Here is an 18,271-nt window from a genome sequence, read left to right as displayed (position 1 = left end):
ATCTTTTTATTATTAAAAGATTTTCCGATATAATCAAACAAGATGCAACAAAAAAAAAAAAAAAAAACGATAATATGCCGTTACAAGTATACTTTACCTGCATATAAAAGGCCTCTCCTCTCGTGATGACGAAACTATTAGCTCGATCATCCGTTTGCAAAGCGAAGAGGCTCGCCGCCACAATCGACAATGCCGCTAAAAAAAATAGTATCAAATATAATCCGATTTATAAAAAATTCTCCGTCTTTAATCTTATATAAACTTAATATATATATCTATATATATCCATGTCCGCGCAGACATGTTTTCGTCTATATCTATTCGCGTTATACGTCTTTGATAAAATTTAAGATTGTTTCGAGAATATTTTTATTACGAACTTTTTTTACATTACAAAATGAATTTACTGTTTCGTAACAAAAATGTTAGGCATTGAGAATTTCTTTGCAAATACAATACATCCTGACTTATAAACTTTTGTCTAGTGTTTTTCATTTAGAATGTGAGACAACGAATGTTGTTCGCGAACGTATATATACTAGAAGCATTAGGTAATAAAAATTACATATATTTAGTTTTTATATATCTTTTTAACACAAAATATAAGCAACTTTTTCAACCGTAGGATATAAAAGCTGGAGAGATAAAACTACACGAGTAAAATATATTAACGCGATACATGTCTCATGTTTCTTTAATTTACACGCCAAGTCATTAACGCGGGCAAAATGACTACGCGACATGTTCTCTTGTGACATTAGATATGTCGCTTTATTGTAATACGATCTCCCGTGAATATTCGATACTTCTCGGATAAGGGCCTTGTAAGTAGGCCAGTAAGTAGACGAACGGACGAATAGTAATTCTATTACGTTATGCCCATAGTATTGCACAATTGCAAACGAAAAAGAATCTCTATATGTTGAACGTGATTCGAATTCGGTACTTTCGTATGTCAAGGTTCGCAATGCTACGTAATGCATAGTGCGTAAGGGAAAGAAGTACAATATATATAGATGAATAATCTCAGGCATGTATATCTTGATAATAATTATAATCTTAAAAATGAAAGAGAACATTTAATAATAGACATAAAAATAATGTATACAAAATTAAAATAATGAAATAAACTAATAATTTTGAAATGTGTATGAATTATAAATAGTATAGATTAAATTATTGCTAATATAATTTTTATCGTTAACCATACAGCCATCCTGACCATCCAACATAACATATTTAACTTTGACAAGTACGTGCTGTACGAATAATAATAATTAAATCTTTCTTGAAATGCAATACTTCGATATTGAGATATAATGATAAAATAACCTTATCCTTGAAAAGTTCACAGAGTTACGCGTTTCTTACAGAATTTATAAATAAACTATTTTCCTTTCAACTTGTAAATTATTTCTCAGCAAATTAGCATAATCTTTAATGTATTAGCTGTTTATAAATTATTTTATTTTCTTGTAAAAGAAATACTTTATTTATTTCATTTATCTAATAAGCTGAGCAAAAAATTTATTGTATTTGCATTATATTTTATTTTATTTTAAAATAAATATTTTATTTATTTCATTTTATGTTATCTAATAAGGTGAAAATTTGAAATCTTTAGAAACGATTTAAATATATTAAAAACTTTTTACTAAAGTTTTCGTTAATACAATTCATAAATATCGTCGCTTTCTCACGACAACGAGCTACATATATACTATCTTGTAAATGGACTTTTTTTCGTTTGAATTTTGCCGTATATGGGAACCGATTAGAGTTCGTACTCACTTGCCAATGTAGCGAGGGCAACTTTGCCTATTAGGGCAGTACTGTACGAAATTACAACCCGCTTCGCGGAAGAGGCCATGGCTAATTGAAGCACAGCTAGAGCGACCAGAATCGCCAAAAGGGCAGAGGCGGCAGCGGCAGCTAATCCCGCCATCCACACAGCCACTGGAAATAAAGGAGAAACCCTGTCGTATAATTCTATTGGGTCCTATTGTAATCCCGCGTTCGCGCTGGTATTTTTGCCTCATTTATTTTTCGGTATGCTAAAATGTAAAATTCCGCAAATAATTCATCCTTTTTAAACGCTTTTTGTAATAACGTAATGAGCAAAGAATGAAGGAATAGAAACGGGAAAACAATCATAAGATTTTCATTAATATTGAATAAAATAATATCAATTTTAAATAAATTGATATATATATCAATTTTAAATCGTATCTATATTATATTAAATGTTTGGTAGAGCAATGAAAAATATTGATTTAACCCCTTTAATTATATGTGATGAAATTTAGGTAATTTTTGTGATTTTAAACGGTCGGATAGTAAAGTTATAAAACTGAATGTCTTATTCGCAACACAATTTAACTTTTAGTTTAAACAAAAATTATTCGTAATTTTTATTTAAAGTTTACACGATAGAAAAATATTAATTAAAATCCATTAAAACAAATATACAAGTTTATATTTATTGAATCGTGTTAAAAATGTTGGCCAGATCTTTCTCGTTAAATATTTCCACGAAGAATTTTTGCGATTGGCAATGTTTAGGAAATTTCGCGTATAATATTGTATATAGGTGACCGTCATTCTATTGTATTTCATCAGTATATCAGAATTAAGCAATGAAGATGAGAAAAAAATATTTATAAGGCGGGTATCAAAGTAATATCAATTCTCTTTATAATCATATGTAAAACGAAACTCACAGACTGGTTGAAATCTGGAGACATTTTGACCGCACCATTCTCGTCCGTAAAGAAGAAGCTTGCATTGTCTCCATGGTCCGAAGTAACCTTTCTCCGCGGCAGTGCCAGCTGTAACAACACAAACGGAGGAAATTGGATGGAGAAAGAATTTTATTTTCTATCCTCCTCCCTCCCTCCCCCCCCCCTCTAAAAAGCAAGTACGCGGTAAAAAAAGTTCCATATTCGAGCGACTTTTTCTAATAATTAATAAAATATGATGCTTCTCTACCGCACGCTCTAGAATGCATAATTTAGTATATCAATTTGATTCGACCGTTATTTGAATTGTAAACTGTAATTGTAATTGCATTAAATTTTATTGAATTAGCACATAACTATTTTGCATAAAAATAAAGGAAAAATAAAAAATTATCCGAAACAATATGTAATAATAACGATATCTGCGTAAAAGTAATCACAAATAGGAAAAAAAAAAAAAAAAAAAATGTAATAGATCATTATGATTTAATCGGATTAAAAATTAATTGTCTAATAATCTAATTAAAATTAAAACATTTTAATTTTTTTGATTTAATCAAAAGTAATATTTATTCTTGAGTCAATTATAGTTTCAATATATTACGCATAACAATATGTGTACAAGTTTTAATTTTCAAATATCAATTATTTTTTTCTTCATTTCATATTGTAACGTGAGAGAACAGAATTTTATAATCTATTAAATTTATATAAAAATTTTAATAAAACCGTAAAATTATACATACATTATAAAAGATTAAAATCACGCATAAATACATTTATTTTATATCAAAGATATATTGTGTATATTTCTCGCGTCAAAGTATAAAGTAAACATTCCATATCTATTCAATGCAAAGACAAGTACGCGCAAAAAGTCAAACACAGTACAGGACCTCCCCTCTACCACCTTGTTACATACCTCTGCGCGTCAAAACATGGTAGTAAACAGATACGAGACTTCTTCCCCCACCATTCGTATATTCGTTGGTGACTCAAAATATAGTTGTAACGGGCAAACATGTGTTGTCGTTGTCAGGCGGTCGAGACGGAAAGATCGTGATCGCGATTTCAGAGTTATCGGCAAAAATAGGCTAACACGTCTCTTAGAATATTTCTAACACTATGTTTAATTATTTGTATGGAACTGCGTATACGTTTAATAGAATATTCGTTTAAAAGATACCGAGCACGCGACTCGACGATATGAAACGTCAATCTTGGCCGTAATCGGTGGAACGTGCGCTTAACCCGGATGCTAAGCGGGAAAACGAGAGAGAGCTGAACGAGCGAGAGGATCTCTCCTTTCGTCTTTGCTTTAGGAAGACGATCGCGAGAGTGACGTACGAATAAGTGGAAATTGCAATTTCGCGGAGCTCGTTTCTCCGTCTAAACGATTCGTAAACTTACTCCGCGCATCATTGCGAGTGATCTCTCAACCGCGAATGCCTCTATTTTATTTCAATCGATCTCACGGAAGAGGAAAAATACACGACGCGCTTTTATTATCGACGCGAAATCAAGACAGGAATAAGATAAAAATCATGTTTCACGCCTTTCGCGCAATACAATACACAAGTATCTATACATTTAAATAATTTTAAAATATTAAAATATACGTAGCGGAAAAAATTCAATTCTTCGATACACCGCACTTCATCACGTGATTCGATAAATTAGAGAGACGATTCAAATATTAACGATTGACCAACAGTTGGATATATCGTAAACACAATTGTAAATTTAAATCATACGTATTTCGCGAATAGCACATGAAATGAATTGATCAATATTTATACCAAAAACATTCTCCCTCTTTTTTTTTTTACAAAAAAAATAACAATCGGTCATTTTTAGTTACGCGAACGATCGACAAAGCAACAATAATTTCGTATATATTTTGAATAATTCTCTTTAATTTTAATTCCTATTTATTCACACATTTGTATTATAATATGAGATGATTATCATTTCAAAACAAGAGCGTATACTATTTGTTAAAAATGTCGAAAGACAACAAAAATAGCAGCTAAAACAGCAACAGTAATGTATAGTATCGTCACGTGCTCGGGTAAAGTGTCAAGTTGGCCGCGCGATTATCGAGCGTCGCTTCTTCCACTCGTGATCCTTTTCGACATAATGTAATAAAGTACGGGTCGCGCGTGTGTATAAAGTCGAGAGTGCCATACAAGTGTGCCGCGCGATCGGGTTCTCGCGAGTGCTACGAGGGATTTGCAAGAAAGGAGGAGGCCAGCCAAGATGGCATCAGGCAACAGCGGGGCAACCTACGGGTAACGTATTATTTGTTATACTTGCATACTTAATTGCTCATTCTCGCATGACGTATTCTGCGATATTCTGATGTTCAATCTCTTTCATTGTATATATATAAAATATCTTTTTACTCGTAATTATTTAATATTTATTTATCCTTTGAAAAGATATTTAGTAGAATAATTATATAATTTCTTCACAAAAGAAATCATGATTCATAAAAGTCTATAAAATTCTCGTTAATAAATGAAATAATTATACATCCTAAACACGTTATTTATCTACATGCAGGGTGTCAAAAAAAAAGATCATAAATAAAGGGTATTAATTGTAGGATAGTAGAAGATATTAATTGTAGGACCCAGTTAATTATAATAAATTTTTTTTTCTTATTTTGATCAATAATACCTGCTCGCAAAATATATGACTTTTTTTTTAACGCATTGTATAAGAGACTTTTATGTAATATCAAGATATTTTTGAAAAAGGTAAATATAAAAAAGATTTAAATTATTATCTAAACAATAATTGTTATTGAAATATATATTGATTACTTTAAACGCTGCTATCATTTGAAAAAAAAAATCTTTATATGTTACAGATTAACATCTTATAGAACTCCGCTGCTGCACATCGGTGAGTCTAAAAAATAATATCTTTTATTTCGTTTTAATGTAAAATAATTCGTTCACGGTCTCAGAATACGTTTTTGCGAATACGCTTCACTATTACGTCTTATGTCGCGAAAATCGTGAAAATAATAATGTTTTCGATGGTAATTTTCTGGTAGCTAAAGCGGTTAGAGTATGTCATAGATGTTAATGGAAGCGATGGTCTATATAATTATTTATTGATAACGATACATCCCAGCGATGCGTCTGAAGGATCGTCTAATACATTTCGAAATGGTCGATATATATTCTCAAGTGGAAAGAATATTAATGAAAATCGCTATCGACGACACGGCATATAAATCCCAACGTTCTTGGTCACTCTAGAAGCGCAGAAATCTTATACAAAAGAGCGCTCAAATAATTTCTTGTCGCTTCTTTAAATTTTCAACGTAGCACAGATTTATGAAAACTTTATATATTTATTATATTCTAATGTTTTTGCATTCTGTCTAATATTTTGATTTAATCACAATTAATTTCCGTAAGGATTATCTCTGTAAATGGAGGCGCTCGAAATTCGGGCTCGCTTCCCTCGGCTATTCTAAAGTCGTTTCATGCCAAAATACGACATAATTTATGCGCACGGCGAATACACGCCTGTGTAAACTCGCGACGCAACAGATGCAATAACAATAACTCCCGTAATCGTATTTCGTAAAAAAAAAAAAAAAACTCCGGTGAGCGCGTTCCGTCTCGTTAGTCTCGCGAGAAAAAACGCGTCGTTCTTCGAGCAACTTATCACGTAATCCGCTGACTTACATCATTACATCAATATATTTTGCTTCATCTCGTCTTACTTCAATAACGATTATACGTATATTTCAAGAAGATACGAGCGAATTAACATGCCAATCTGCATATCTGTCGAAAGATAGAGAACGTGCAAGAAACATGCTCGTCGTAAATTTTTGCATGACAAGAAAATATACATATTTTTGATCCGTTCACGTCAACGTTCACGCATTAACGCAGTTAACGATCCACAAAGAGGATCCAAGATTGCCATTAAACAGCAACAGAAAAATACGGAGATTAACGCCATGATTTTTAACTCGATGATGTTTTTTATATAGTGGCGTTATACATGATCCGAAATGCATCATCAACGTGCATTTGTATCGGTACACCTTGCGATATTCCACGCTGCAGTCATGCAAAACCGCACGTCATTCGTCCACATTTTACGCGTTACTTCTTGCGACATGTTTGCCGCAAATTAAAATGATGCGCTTTTCAGGAAGAAGCATGCAATACGCTCTCTCGGAAGACCGTATCGGCAATATCGAATTATCAAAATTACATATACAATATCTTCAGAATTATATTATTGCATGTATACGATAGATTGTAAACATGCCGATTGAAAATATTTTTGCTCCATAAAATAAACTTGCATCGTTTGTTTCATGATATTACACTTGACGATAATTACGATAATTCAAGCAACACGCGAGGCATGCGATTTAGAAGCGTAAGTTGCTTCTTTTTGCCCATTCATCCCGAGTTGTGACGTATTGATCCGACATTAAATTTAATATCGAAGCGAGAGAGCGTATTGCGTGAAATATTAATTGCATGTAATATCGCTTATGTATTTCGCATAACGGTATCATTGTAGATAATTTATCTTTGGCTTCGATAAATTAATGCTAATATAAATGATTGAAGCGACTATAAATCGTTTTGTCAGCGATGAATCTTAGTACAGGATCGAGATAAGATACATGTACGTATACCGATGTTATCTCTTGATTTTTCGAGCGATAACTAATGAATAAAAAATTTTAAATTTAAATCCAAAAAATTTCACGGTGACAAAACTGATAGTCTCGTCTTACATTTCGATGCATTTGTAACCCGTGTATCGCAATCTCAGACTTATTGTTGACGAGGTATAATTAAATTAGCTTACGTTCTATTATTATTGATTAAATTTTTATAACTTATCAAAGCTTAATTTTAACGTGGAAAATGATTTCAATTCACAATATTACATTACGTTATACACTAGGTAACACTTTAATTCGATTAACAAATTAAAATTTATATACTTATTAATCGTCAATGGATTTTTATGACCGTCTGCAGTACGTCGACCGAATCTTTCCATTAATTACAGTCGGCTATGCAATAATTATCAGGCATAGAACATCAACAACGACTGTTGCAAAATCACGAAAAACTTAATGCTTATGATTAAATGTCACGCGTCCATCTCAATAATTTTATACTCCCCTCGATATTACGAGTGTTATTTACTCTGCAATATATAAATTCCTGCAATTTAACTTCTGCATTCTACATAATAATAATAACGTAATAATATTTGTCTATAATATTCGTGTGTATATATACACTGAGAAAAAAAAAAGTTATTAATTTGACTAAATTCGTCCAACTAATTTCTTTGTATTTCTTTAATTGAAATATTTAACTATTTAAATCAAATATACCTCAGGTTAGATTTAATTATTTAATATGTCGTATTTGACTTAAAATATTAAAATATTTCAATTAAAGGAATAGTAATTAGTTGGACGAATTTAGTCAAGTTGACAATTTTTTTTTTTCTCGGTGTATACATATATATTTCTACCGAAAACTTGCGAATTAATTATCGTATGATACGCTCGGTGGAACGTCAGACATATTTCTTTTCCGTCAAAATGTACGGTACATTTCTTTTGTGAACGATCGGAAATGACGCTATCGCGTTGCGCGACGTTAATTGAATTTCTTTTTTCCATTAACCCGTTGTCCCGTGCACGGGGGAAATAAGACAAGCCAAGCCGATGCTCTTATCGCAAATGAGATGAGAATAGGTGGTTACACAGCGTTACATACACCTACGCGGCCTCGTTCGTACATTAAAAGGTCAAGCACGTTTGTTCCTCCTCACGTTGGATTCGCTAATGGTACGGCTGACGTTGGTCACGCCAACTGTAAACACATTCCACGTAATTCGCATATGCGTAATAACTTCAACGGACGCCAATATATTTTAGCACACTTTGTTGAATATTCGATTTAATAATTTAAAGAAAAATATCTCGACGAAAAGAATCATTTACGTTGAAAAAAAAAACGTATAAGATTATTTAATATTTCAATTCTTGTTCGAGTTATTAATTGAAATATCACGCTTTATTATAGAATTTATGCATGTATCGAAGTATATTAATTTGAAAGCTCATAAATAGCTCCTAATTCTGTCGCAAAGATCGATTGAATATTTGCATTTTTAAGTGCTGGGGCTGTCGAAAATCGACTCAGCCCCCCTCCCCTTCCCCCCACAGAAAGTGTTACTATTTCTGTCCAGTGCAACAAGCTCAAATTTTTTCATTCGCGGGATATGAAAGCTCATAAATAGTTCATCATCGCGGCGCGCTATTTGTTTTTTTATTTTTACAAGATGGGGGGGGGTGGAGGCAGCTCGATAGGCGTAACTATTTGAAGTCATAAACAGAATTTGAATTATTATGTTTTCTTGCAAAAGGATTAATTATATTTTGAAATCGAAGCAAGAGAATAATAATAAATTTTTCAACAATCTTTCATGTTTTATATTAATTCATAAAACATGTATTAATTAAAAGCTTTGAAACAATAATTAAAATTACGTTGTAAAATAATATTTTATTTTTTCGGGTAATAAATTTCGTTTGAAACCTCTCAAATATTCACGTACAAAATTTCACGATTAATATGCGATTAAAAGAAATATTGAAATCTGTCGGGATTTGTTGATGCGAGATGAGACGAAGAATGTTGAGAGCGGCTGGAATTTTAATTAAGCGATTGCAACAATGATAATTTTCCTTAAATATGTCATATTTCCAAGAATATGAATGCGCAAGAATCCTGATCTAAAATTAACACAGTCGTCGCACACGGCATGCGTTACGAGATGAGATGATTATCCATGCGAGCGTATGTAGTTATGATTACGCAATAATTGCGTGACCGGGAGATACGAATGTATGACGTGCACTTGTTGGCAATTGTGTGACCGTCGTGTGCGCGATATCTGTGCAATAGGTGCGCGCATAAACGGCACCCGCGACATTCGTGAACTATGGCGTCGTTTTGTTCTCGCGTACGCGAGCAAATCCCTGAATAACGTACGGTAAGTACTCAAGAATTTATCGGGTGATATTTTCGAAACGGACCGTACGTCCCGACTGTGCCGTTATAGTCGAATTAAATATAAATAAATATAAATTCATTAAAGCCACGCGAGATTTAAGATGTATCGTGTTATGCGCGGTCTAAATGATATGACGAAAATCGCGTATAGAAATTTATCAGTGCGTCGAATGTTTTATATCTAAACAAAAGAGACATTTTATTCAATCACATTTTCAATAACTATTTTGTTGCTTGCCGTTTAAATCCTTCATTTCCTTTCTGTCGACGAAAAGAAAAATCTTTATATTTGAAAATCAATTTCCAAAATTAAAAATAATTAATATACAATATGTATATCATTTCTCTATTGGGATTTTGTAAATCGGAGAAATTTTTTTTTCAGATATAGTCACACGTTTTATTACTAGCTCGTTTAAAAGTAATAAGTATTTATATTCACACAGTAATAATAATTATAAAGTTTTATTGAGAAAGATTATCGTTATACAAAAAATACAATTCAAAATATAATCTTGTTATAATTACAGACATTATTATATAGGTATATTAAAATTAAATTATTAATTAATAATAATAGTAATTAAATAAACAATTAAAGAAAGAATATAATAAAAGATATGAATTATGTTAATAAATAATTTTAATATTTTATTGTAAAATTATTTCGATTGTTGGAAATTGTAATACTATGACGTTCGCTCTGATATTATTGATTATTTTTATTGACCGATGTAAAGTTTTGTCCGTCTGTGAAAAAAATACGTTCTTCTTAAATTAAATTTGAAATTATTGATTTTATCGCTCATAATAATAAATGAAATTTTCCAAGAGGAAGTAGCGGTGTGTCATTGTTCAATGTTGATAAAAATCGCGCGAGGAGCAATAAATTTAACTAGAAATGCCGAGCTGTGGGAAGGGCGCTTAAGATTTTAACGTTTCGCGAATAAAAGATACAGGAATGAAGTGGGTGTCATCGCGGTCTTGTGAGAGATAATGCTTTTTACAAGTGCGCTGCAATAGAGGCGCGGAAAGATTAATATTCTTCGCTTGGAATCTAAAGAAAAAGTAGTCTCGCATTTCAATGACGGTGTAACGTCGCGTCATCTCCCGACCACAACCTTTAAACCGCCAAACCGAGAAGAAATTCCATTTTCTCTCCTCTCGAAATACGAAGATAATCTACTGCCGAGTATGACGCATAAATCATGGTTTCACGTAAATCGTATTTTTATAAGATTTTTAAGTATCAAGCCACGTACGTTTCCATAATATTCGAGTAAGAAATGAATGCAGATTTTTTTTCTTAGAAAGAGACGATTTTTATAATTATCGTTACATCCTTAAGCAAAGCCGTATTGTACAATTAGAGATACAATTTATATTGGTAATGACACACGTCAAAAAGTTATTCTTCCACCGTAATTTTTATATTTATATCTCCCCGTTATGTGTTGCGTCATTAGAAGCTACGCATTTCATGTGAGTGCGAACGAAGGCGTATCGTTATCTGGAAAAGTTTCAGTTTTTATACCGGTTCACAATAAAAGAGCACTAGTATCATAACGAGAATAGGATCTCCACGGACGTGCTGGTGCTATTAATAAATCGACGATCTCCGGATTAAAGCATCGCATTGTTTTTTTTGTGCCCGCGGGTCGATGGAATAATCGCCGTGTAATATCGATCGATTACCGCGCGATGACGCTTTATAAATATCGCGCCGTGAATGGCGAAACGTTACGTGATGCTTGAATGAAAGGATCGCGGACGCGCGTATAAATATAGCCTGTAACACGCTATTTTGCGCGCACGGTGAAAGGAGCACATCGGCGCGCGGTCGCTCTCGCAGTCGTGGAAATGTTGCCATTTTTAGAAGCTATTCACGTCGTAAAGTTTCGATAATGCGTTCTGAAATTGCGAGAAAAAGCGCTCCTCCCGATATCGCGTTCCGCGTTCGTCGAACTCATCGATTCGTCTTTACAACGGTACGACGTATATGCATCTCGGTTAAATTGCAGCTTATAAATCTTGGCGATCGAAAGTGTCATAGTAAACGATAAAAATTCTGAAATCGTATAAGAAACGTCAATTCACGATCACCGTTCCATAATAGATTACCATCATAGGTAATATCGGTATTATTCGGCTCTTTTTAGAAATAGAATTGAATAGATACAAAGACGAGAGATTGAAAACAAAACAGTTAAAGCGATTATCGCAAAAATTAAGAGAGATACCACGGTCGATGGAATAACTTTGTCGTTCTTCTTGTCGAGATTAAAAATTATTCATCGCGCGTGTCTTATAATCTGCCGATATATCTTTTTTTTATCGTATGACGAGCGCACATCATGGGCGGGATCAATTACGGTGTTCTGTCTTTAATCACGCGCGACGATAAATGGCTATTAGCTATCGATATAAATAAACATCCTCGGGCGCGAAGTGGCAATTCATGTAGCGTTCTTCCCGTTTCATAACTTACGAGAAATTTCGGGCTTACGTGCGTCGAGATGGCTGTCGGAAAAAAATATCGCCATCAGAGAAACGTCCAATCTCGGTCGGCTTTGTATAGGTCGCTCTACTATCCCCTTGTTCCGCCGGAAGCTTTGAGTAGCTTATTCTGTGAAAAGATCCGGCTTTCATCGGGATCATTTTCAAGTATTAAGCCATTCTCATCTTAATCCAAGCGTATATATGTATAAAAAAAATTGTACAATCTTACATAATTTCGGCGATTAGATGATAAATTAAAAAAAAATATCCATAACTGTTAATTTAATTGTGAACCATAATTTAATTGCGATTTCGAAAATTCGTTAAATTAAATCAAAAATAAATCGCAAATAATAATTGAAAATACGAATAAAAAGGAAAAAAAGAAATAGACGATAATTTATCGGAAAAATATTGAATAAAAACAATTGATGTGTTTATATTCACTTGTCGATGTTAAAGTAATAGCAATTTTGCAACGGTTAGAAAATTTCCAGCAACGGTTAAACCTGACTTGAATATTCGTCATTTGTATCTCCCTCCCACCCTCCTCCTTCGCCGCGGGCTTGTTACTGACAATTGCATGAAATGCGCACGATGGTTATTGCATAGTGCTCGTACGTTTCCGAGAATGCACGACATATCCGTTCAATGATACGGTAACGATATATCGCTACGATATAGGTGAGCCTGCATTCACCGCCTTCCATCTCGATGAATGCTTCCGCGTGTATTCATAAATTGCAAAAACAAATAGAGTTCGGAACTTTATACGAGTTAACACACTGCAACGAATATCGGTATATCCGATGTCTATTTTGCGAATTCCAATCAATAGTCGGGATATCCAATAAAATCGAATGACACGATTCAACATATCACGAGACATTTTGTATTTCGCAACAAAAATACGACACATCTAGTATTTTCATTGTGTGTGTCTAATAAATCGAAATGTAATACGAATCTTTCAGGACGCGTAAAATAATTATTTCCGGTTATAATGTGAAAAAAAAAAAAAAACGTTATTATTAATACATCACACGTAAGACATTACATATTTCACCTCTCGCCATCGTTTTTATTCGTCTTGGCCCATGTTGCATCTTAGCTTCTAACGGTTTAGGAAGAGTAGGGAAGAAGCGAAGAGAGCCACGTTGTCTTGCCGTTCTAACGATTAACCATTGTAATGATACCGATCTATGCTAAATACGGACTATTATCGACATGACATCCTGCAGATCTCGGCGTCACGATCGTCACGAACATGCGAACCATGACCTGGGTGTAGCCTGCCCGCTTGCAATCATTACGAAACGCGCATGGCGCCATATCCGTCGGTTTATCTCGAAAAAATCTGTTGGTAACGATGTGCTACGAAATTTTATTTGGATTTAGGAACGTATATAAAAATTCGTAGAGATTTCGCTTCTTTCTCAAATTTCTGTAAAAAGATCGATTTATTGATTTTCCCTTCTAATCTAATGAAAAAGGTTCTTCGATGCGATCTCTATCATATATTAATCGCTCGTTTCAAAATAATAAGACACGTCAATGATTTATATTTTTTATAATCTCTCTTCTCAATTTTTCCCGTGACAATTTTTATATTCGCGTGCATTGGTTTTGGACGAGCGATAGGTATTAAGTAAGTAATTCATAAAAGTCAAGTTGCGTAGTATATAGTTGTAGGAATGATATGATATGCGGTTTGTGATTACTGGAATCGATGTCCATTGAAAAATGGTTTGAGAATATGATTTCACTTGCAATTCACATGAAACCTTCGACTCATCATTCACAATGAAGGTTGACAGTATCGTAAAATATGACGTCGTAGCGATCAAGACTCTTATTCATATGCCATTTCTTATCAGCTTTTGAGTTTTATTTCCCTCACGTACAAAAATCGTGTACAATATTATTCGTCTCGCGGATGTAAAAATCAAACAGCCGTTAAATATGAGGCGTTAAATATGAGGCGTTAAATATGAGGTGCAAGTGGGGCCATAAGATTCTAGGATCAGAGAAAGAATTCGCGGCTCGTGAGAGCAACCTTTCATTGCTATAATTTTTCAATTATATTCCATGGGATTATAGCAATAGCAGCCCACCTCGATAGAGCTTCCGAAGCACAAACCCATAATTTCCTGCTTTCGTCTATCACGCTGTTGAATTCCTTTCTCATAACTTGACGATTCTAATTTTCGTGAATGCGAAATCAAATTCAAAATGAAAAATATTTGACAAAACTGTAAATCATATTTTGATCTTTTATATATCTCAAACGAGTAATGCAATTCGTACAATAACGTTTACTAAAAATGTTTTTCAATGATTGCCAAAAGGGAAAACATAAAACATTCTGCGAGAAGATTATATCAAATTATATCACAATTACGTTATTATAAAAAAGATACCATATTCGTCTCGATCTATTATTTGCGACAAAAGCTCATTTTTGCCTTTCATATTATTACGTTAGTTTTTCTTGAGAATGGAAATATCTCTATTCACATACAATAATTCTATAGGAAGACTTTTATATATTTTTAAGAAATTGTTTCAAGAAATGTTTCAATATATATATTAAAAAAAAAAAAAGGCCGTTTTCGCCGTAACTCCCTTGATTCCCGCCATTAAGTCTCGTGGATTATTACGGACAACGAGATGCAATTATCCGTACGAGAAAGGTGAGCGTGCAAACGCGGATCTTGCTGCAACTATGAAAGTGCATCGAGCGCCGGTTACACACGGCGATCGTATGTGTGCACAACATACATTCCCTATGCAGTCCACAGTTGCGCACTTCCGGCCCCGTGCGCCGGATGTTGAACTCCCGAAGAACTTCTCTGTGAGACGGGTAAAGGCGATTTATCGTCTAACAAACGCGACGCAAATTTGCATCGCAAAATGTGACCTGTGTCGTATATACTTTGCCGTGAAACTAATATCGTTTAATTTTGCGACTTAACGTTGGTGCGACTTTTCCTGATGTTGCATAACAAAACCAACTGCAAAATATCATTCTTCGACGACGGCTACTGTAGAACATTAAGAATTTACGAGCTATATCACGGAAGAAAAATAGCAATTGATAACGTTTTTCTTTTTTTTTCTCTGGTCTTGTAAATTGCGATTTAAAACACATCGCTAACATATCGCAGTAATAATATTTTTTATTATATCTTTGTGTAAACCGTTTAAATTTTCCGTCGCAAGGATTTAACAGGATATTTTTATTCATCGAATGCGTGTTATAATTGAACGCGAGAAAAAAATTATGGGAAAATGTGCTTTTCTTTAATTACAACTAATTTCAAAGAAGGATAAAGATAAAAATCTAGAAACTATAACGGAAAAAGACTAGAAACAATAGCAGTTCTCTCTCTCTCTCTCTTTTTTTTTTTTTTACGGGTTTGAACGATTTCTCTCGGTCAATGCTTGATAAGAATTTTTTACTTTTTTACAGACTTTGAGAGTTCAATTTTAATTATCTCGGTGTAATCGAACTTTTTCCTTTGGATTCGATAAATTTCGTGAGATTTTTGGATCTTATATCTAAAGTTTCAATCACATAGCATAGATTCATATTTCAAAAAGACCTGTCAAGAAATAATTATAAAAATTGCTTTTGTAGTTTCTATTTTCCTTGTGTTTTAATGGTTTATAAATAATTTATATATGTATTTTAAATGTTCATTACTGACCTTTATTATGCACAAAAATTTAATCTAAATTAAAAAAAAAAATATCTTTTAAATTTTTTATTATAATTAAATACAAAGGCTGAAAGCCGCGTGTTATATATAATTAATGTGATTGCCATTATTATCAAATAATGTGCCGTAATAAAATACGCCTACTCTGTCTGCTCTACCTGTAATTACATCACCCACACAATAGTCATACGTATACAATGTATTGTCGAAACTTGAAATACATTCTTTCCGAAATTGAAATTTACTTCATAAATCTATAATTACGTAATATAACAGTAAACGCCCACGCGAAATGAATGTAGGAATTTGCCGTAGGAGAAATTCTTGGAATTCCACGAATTTCAAGACAAGGGTATTCGAATAAGCAAAGCATGTTGATGCTTACGTAAATGCATCTTCATGAAAAATGCAAAGTCAATATTTGTGTTTATTATAATACACACCTTTTCAATTCTCTTACACACAATTGATAATTATTCGAATTATCGTTGGATTGGAAAAGATATTAATGGTCGATGACTATTAATGGAAATGGAATACGTTTCTTTTTTAAACTTTAATAATAAAATACAAAATATGTATATAAAAATCTTTGATGTAATATACATATCGAAAAAATATAAAATCTATCATTATTGATTATCAGAAAATTTTGAAATAAATTAACGATTATAATTAATATATTAATAAATAAAAGTTGAGTTTAGTATTTTTGTAAAATATTTGATTTAAATAGAAAATATTGTTCGATAGGTGTAACAATTATACAGGACTAAAAAAAAATATTGTTTGCGTGATGTCTATAATTATAATACACAAATATCCTTTACATAATTCTCTCTCTCTCTCTCATTTAATATCGATTTTTTTATGTTATATCTAATAAAAAGATTATTTTTCAGACGGTATTTTCACATACTGTTCAACAAGGTTTCCATAAATTTCTTTTATGCAATTCAATCATCGTTAAATAGTCATAACTAGATATGTAAGAGTATCGTCTTTATAATTTTAAAGCCGAGATAGAAATATTAATGCCTCCTAAATGCCTAATTCTTACGTTCTTCTTGAATGATCAAAGATTAATAGAGATTAAAAGAATGATATAACTTTCTTTCTTTCTCTCTTTCTCTTTTTCTCTCATTGCTAAACTTCATATATGCTCCTTTAGCCTCGCAAATATCAGATTAACCGATTCGTACGTTTGACATATGCAACAGTCTATTAAAGACATGTCATAAACATATCGTAACTTATGCCAATGAATTTTGATCGCTATGGCACAATTCTCAGTTCGTGATTACGACGGATGCAGCGATTTGCTTTGTAGGCGATAAAACGGATTGAGTTGCGATTGCGTAGCTATTGTATATTTGAGTGCAAACGATACGATTGATGTCGTTCATATTCCCTTATCCTTCCTGGATTACGTTATCGGATTGCTTTGGTGGGTATTTTCATACATTTTCACACATTACATTAACGTGGAAATATATCGTAATTGAGACCACGAACATAACGATGATAAGCGAAAAAGGAGCTGTTTCTAGACGCGCTGTAAAAATTTTCTTCTATGGCATCTGGATAGCCATGTTAAAATAACACAGAAACTACATTTTCCATAATTATATAAAAAGATAATGAAATTATAAAATTAATGTGTCTAATTATAATATTTCCCATTTTTATCATGATTGAAGAAAGATAAATATGAGTGAAATATATTCTAGAAATAATTGCGATAAATAAATTAAAATAAAAGTGATATCGAAACATTTTCTTATGTTTTTATATTTAGTCATTTGATTAGTATTCCATAATATCTCACACATTAGTTTTTAATCATTTTTTTCGCTCGCGTAAATATCTACAGTAATTTTAAATCACTTAAGAATTAAATTACTTTTAATTAATTTGTAATAGATTATACCGACATAAGATTTATTATGAAAAATTTTCTATTATATATAAGAAAACATATTACAAGTTCATTATTACATTAAATATTAGATGGTTTCAAAAAATACATTACAACGTTACAATTTATTGTTACGTTATCGCAATGTGTAAAGTCAGAAAATATTGCTTCATATTATAGTTGCTCAAGAATCTTGCGAAACGAAGAAATTTTAGGACGTGAACCGAATTTGAAAGGGCGTTTCATAACTCGATGAAACACTTAAACGGAGATTTCTCATAATAATGCACCGTATTCCGT

At 32.6% G+C, this 18,271-nt stretch overlaps 2 protein-coding genes across 6 annotated transcripts in view; one reads left to right on the top strand and one right to left on the bottom strand.

Annotated features, from left to right (window-relative positions):
* LOC138943136 (uncharacterized) overlaps window positions 1–18,271 on the bottom strand; it is a 91,971-nt gene that overhangs the window by 64,910 nt on the left and 8,790 nt on the right. For all 5 annotated transcript variants that reach the window (XR_011448412.1, XR_011448414.1, XR_011448413.1 and 2 more), the window contains exons 2-4: window positions 2,721–2,828; window positions 1,792–1,956; window positions 98–195 (exon numbers count right to left, since the gene is read on the bottom strand). Coding sequence is in view for 1 of the 5 variants with exons in the window: in XM_070313685.1 (XP_070169786.1) it covers window positions 98–195; window positions 1,792–1,956; window positions 2,721–2,828 (371 nt within the window). In the remaining 4 variants the exon portion in view is untranslated. The remainder of the gene's footprint in view (window positions 1–97; window positions 196–1,791; window positions 1,957–2,720; window positions 2,829–18,271) is intronic.
* LOC138943016 (uncharacterized) overlaps window positions 5,617–18,271 on the top strand; it is a 129,817-nt gene continuing 117,162 nt past the window's right edge. Inside the window, exon 1 of the mRNA XM_070313559.1 lies at window positions 5,617–5,648. The gene's annotated coding sequence lies outside the window, so the exon portion shown is untranslated. The remainder of the gene's footprint in view (window positions 5,649–18,271) is intronic.

Source organism: Polyergus mexicanus, unplaced genomic scaffold (genome assembly GCF_030449975.1).
Source record: "Polyergus mexicanus isolate NDT 795.1 unplaced genomic scaffold, iyPolMexi1.0 SCAF_2, whole genome shotgun sequence".
NCBI lineage: Eukaryota > Metazoa > Arthropoda > Insecta > Hymenoptera > Formicidae > Polyergus > Polyergus mexicanus.
The sequence above is the reverse complement of the archived record's forward strand: the minus strand, read 5'-3'. Positions and strand labels throughout refer to the sequence as shown.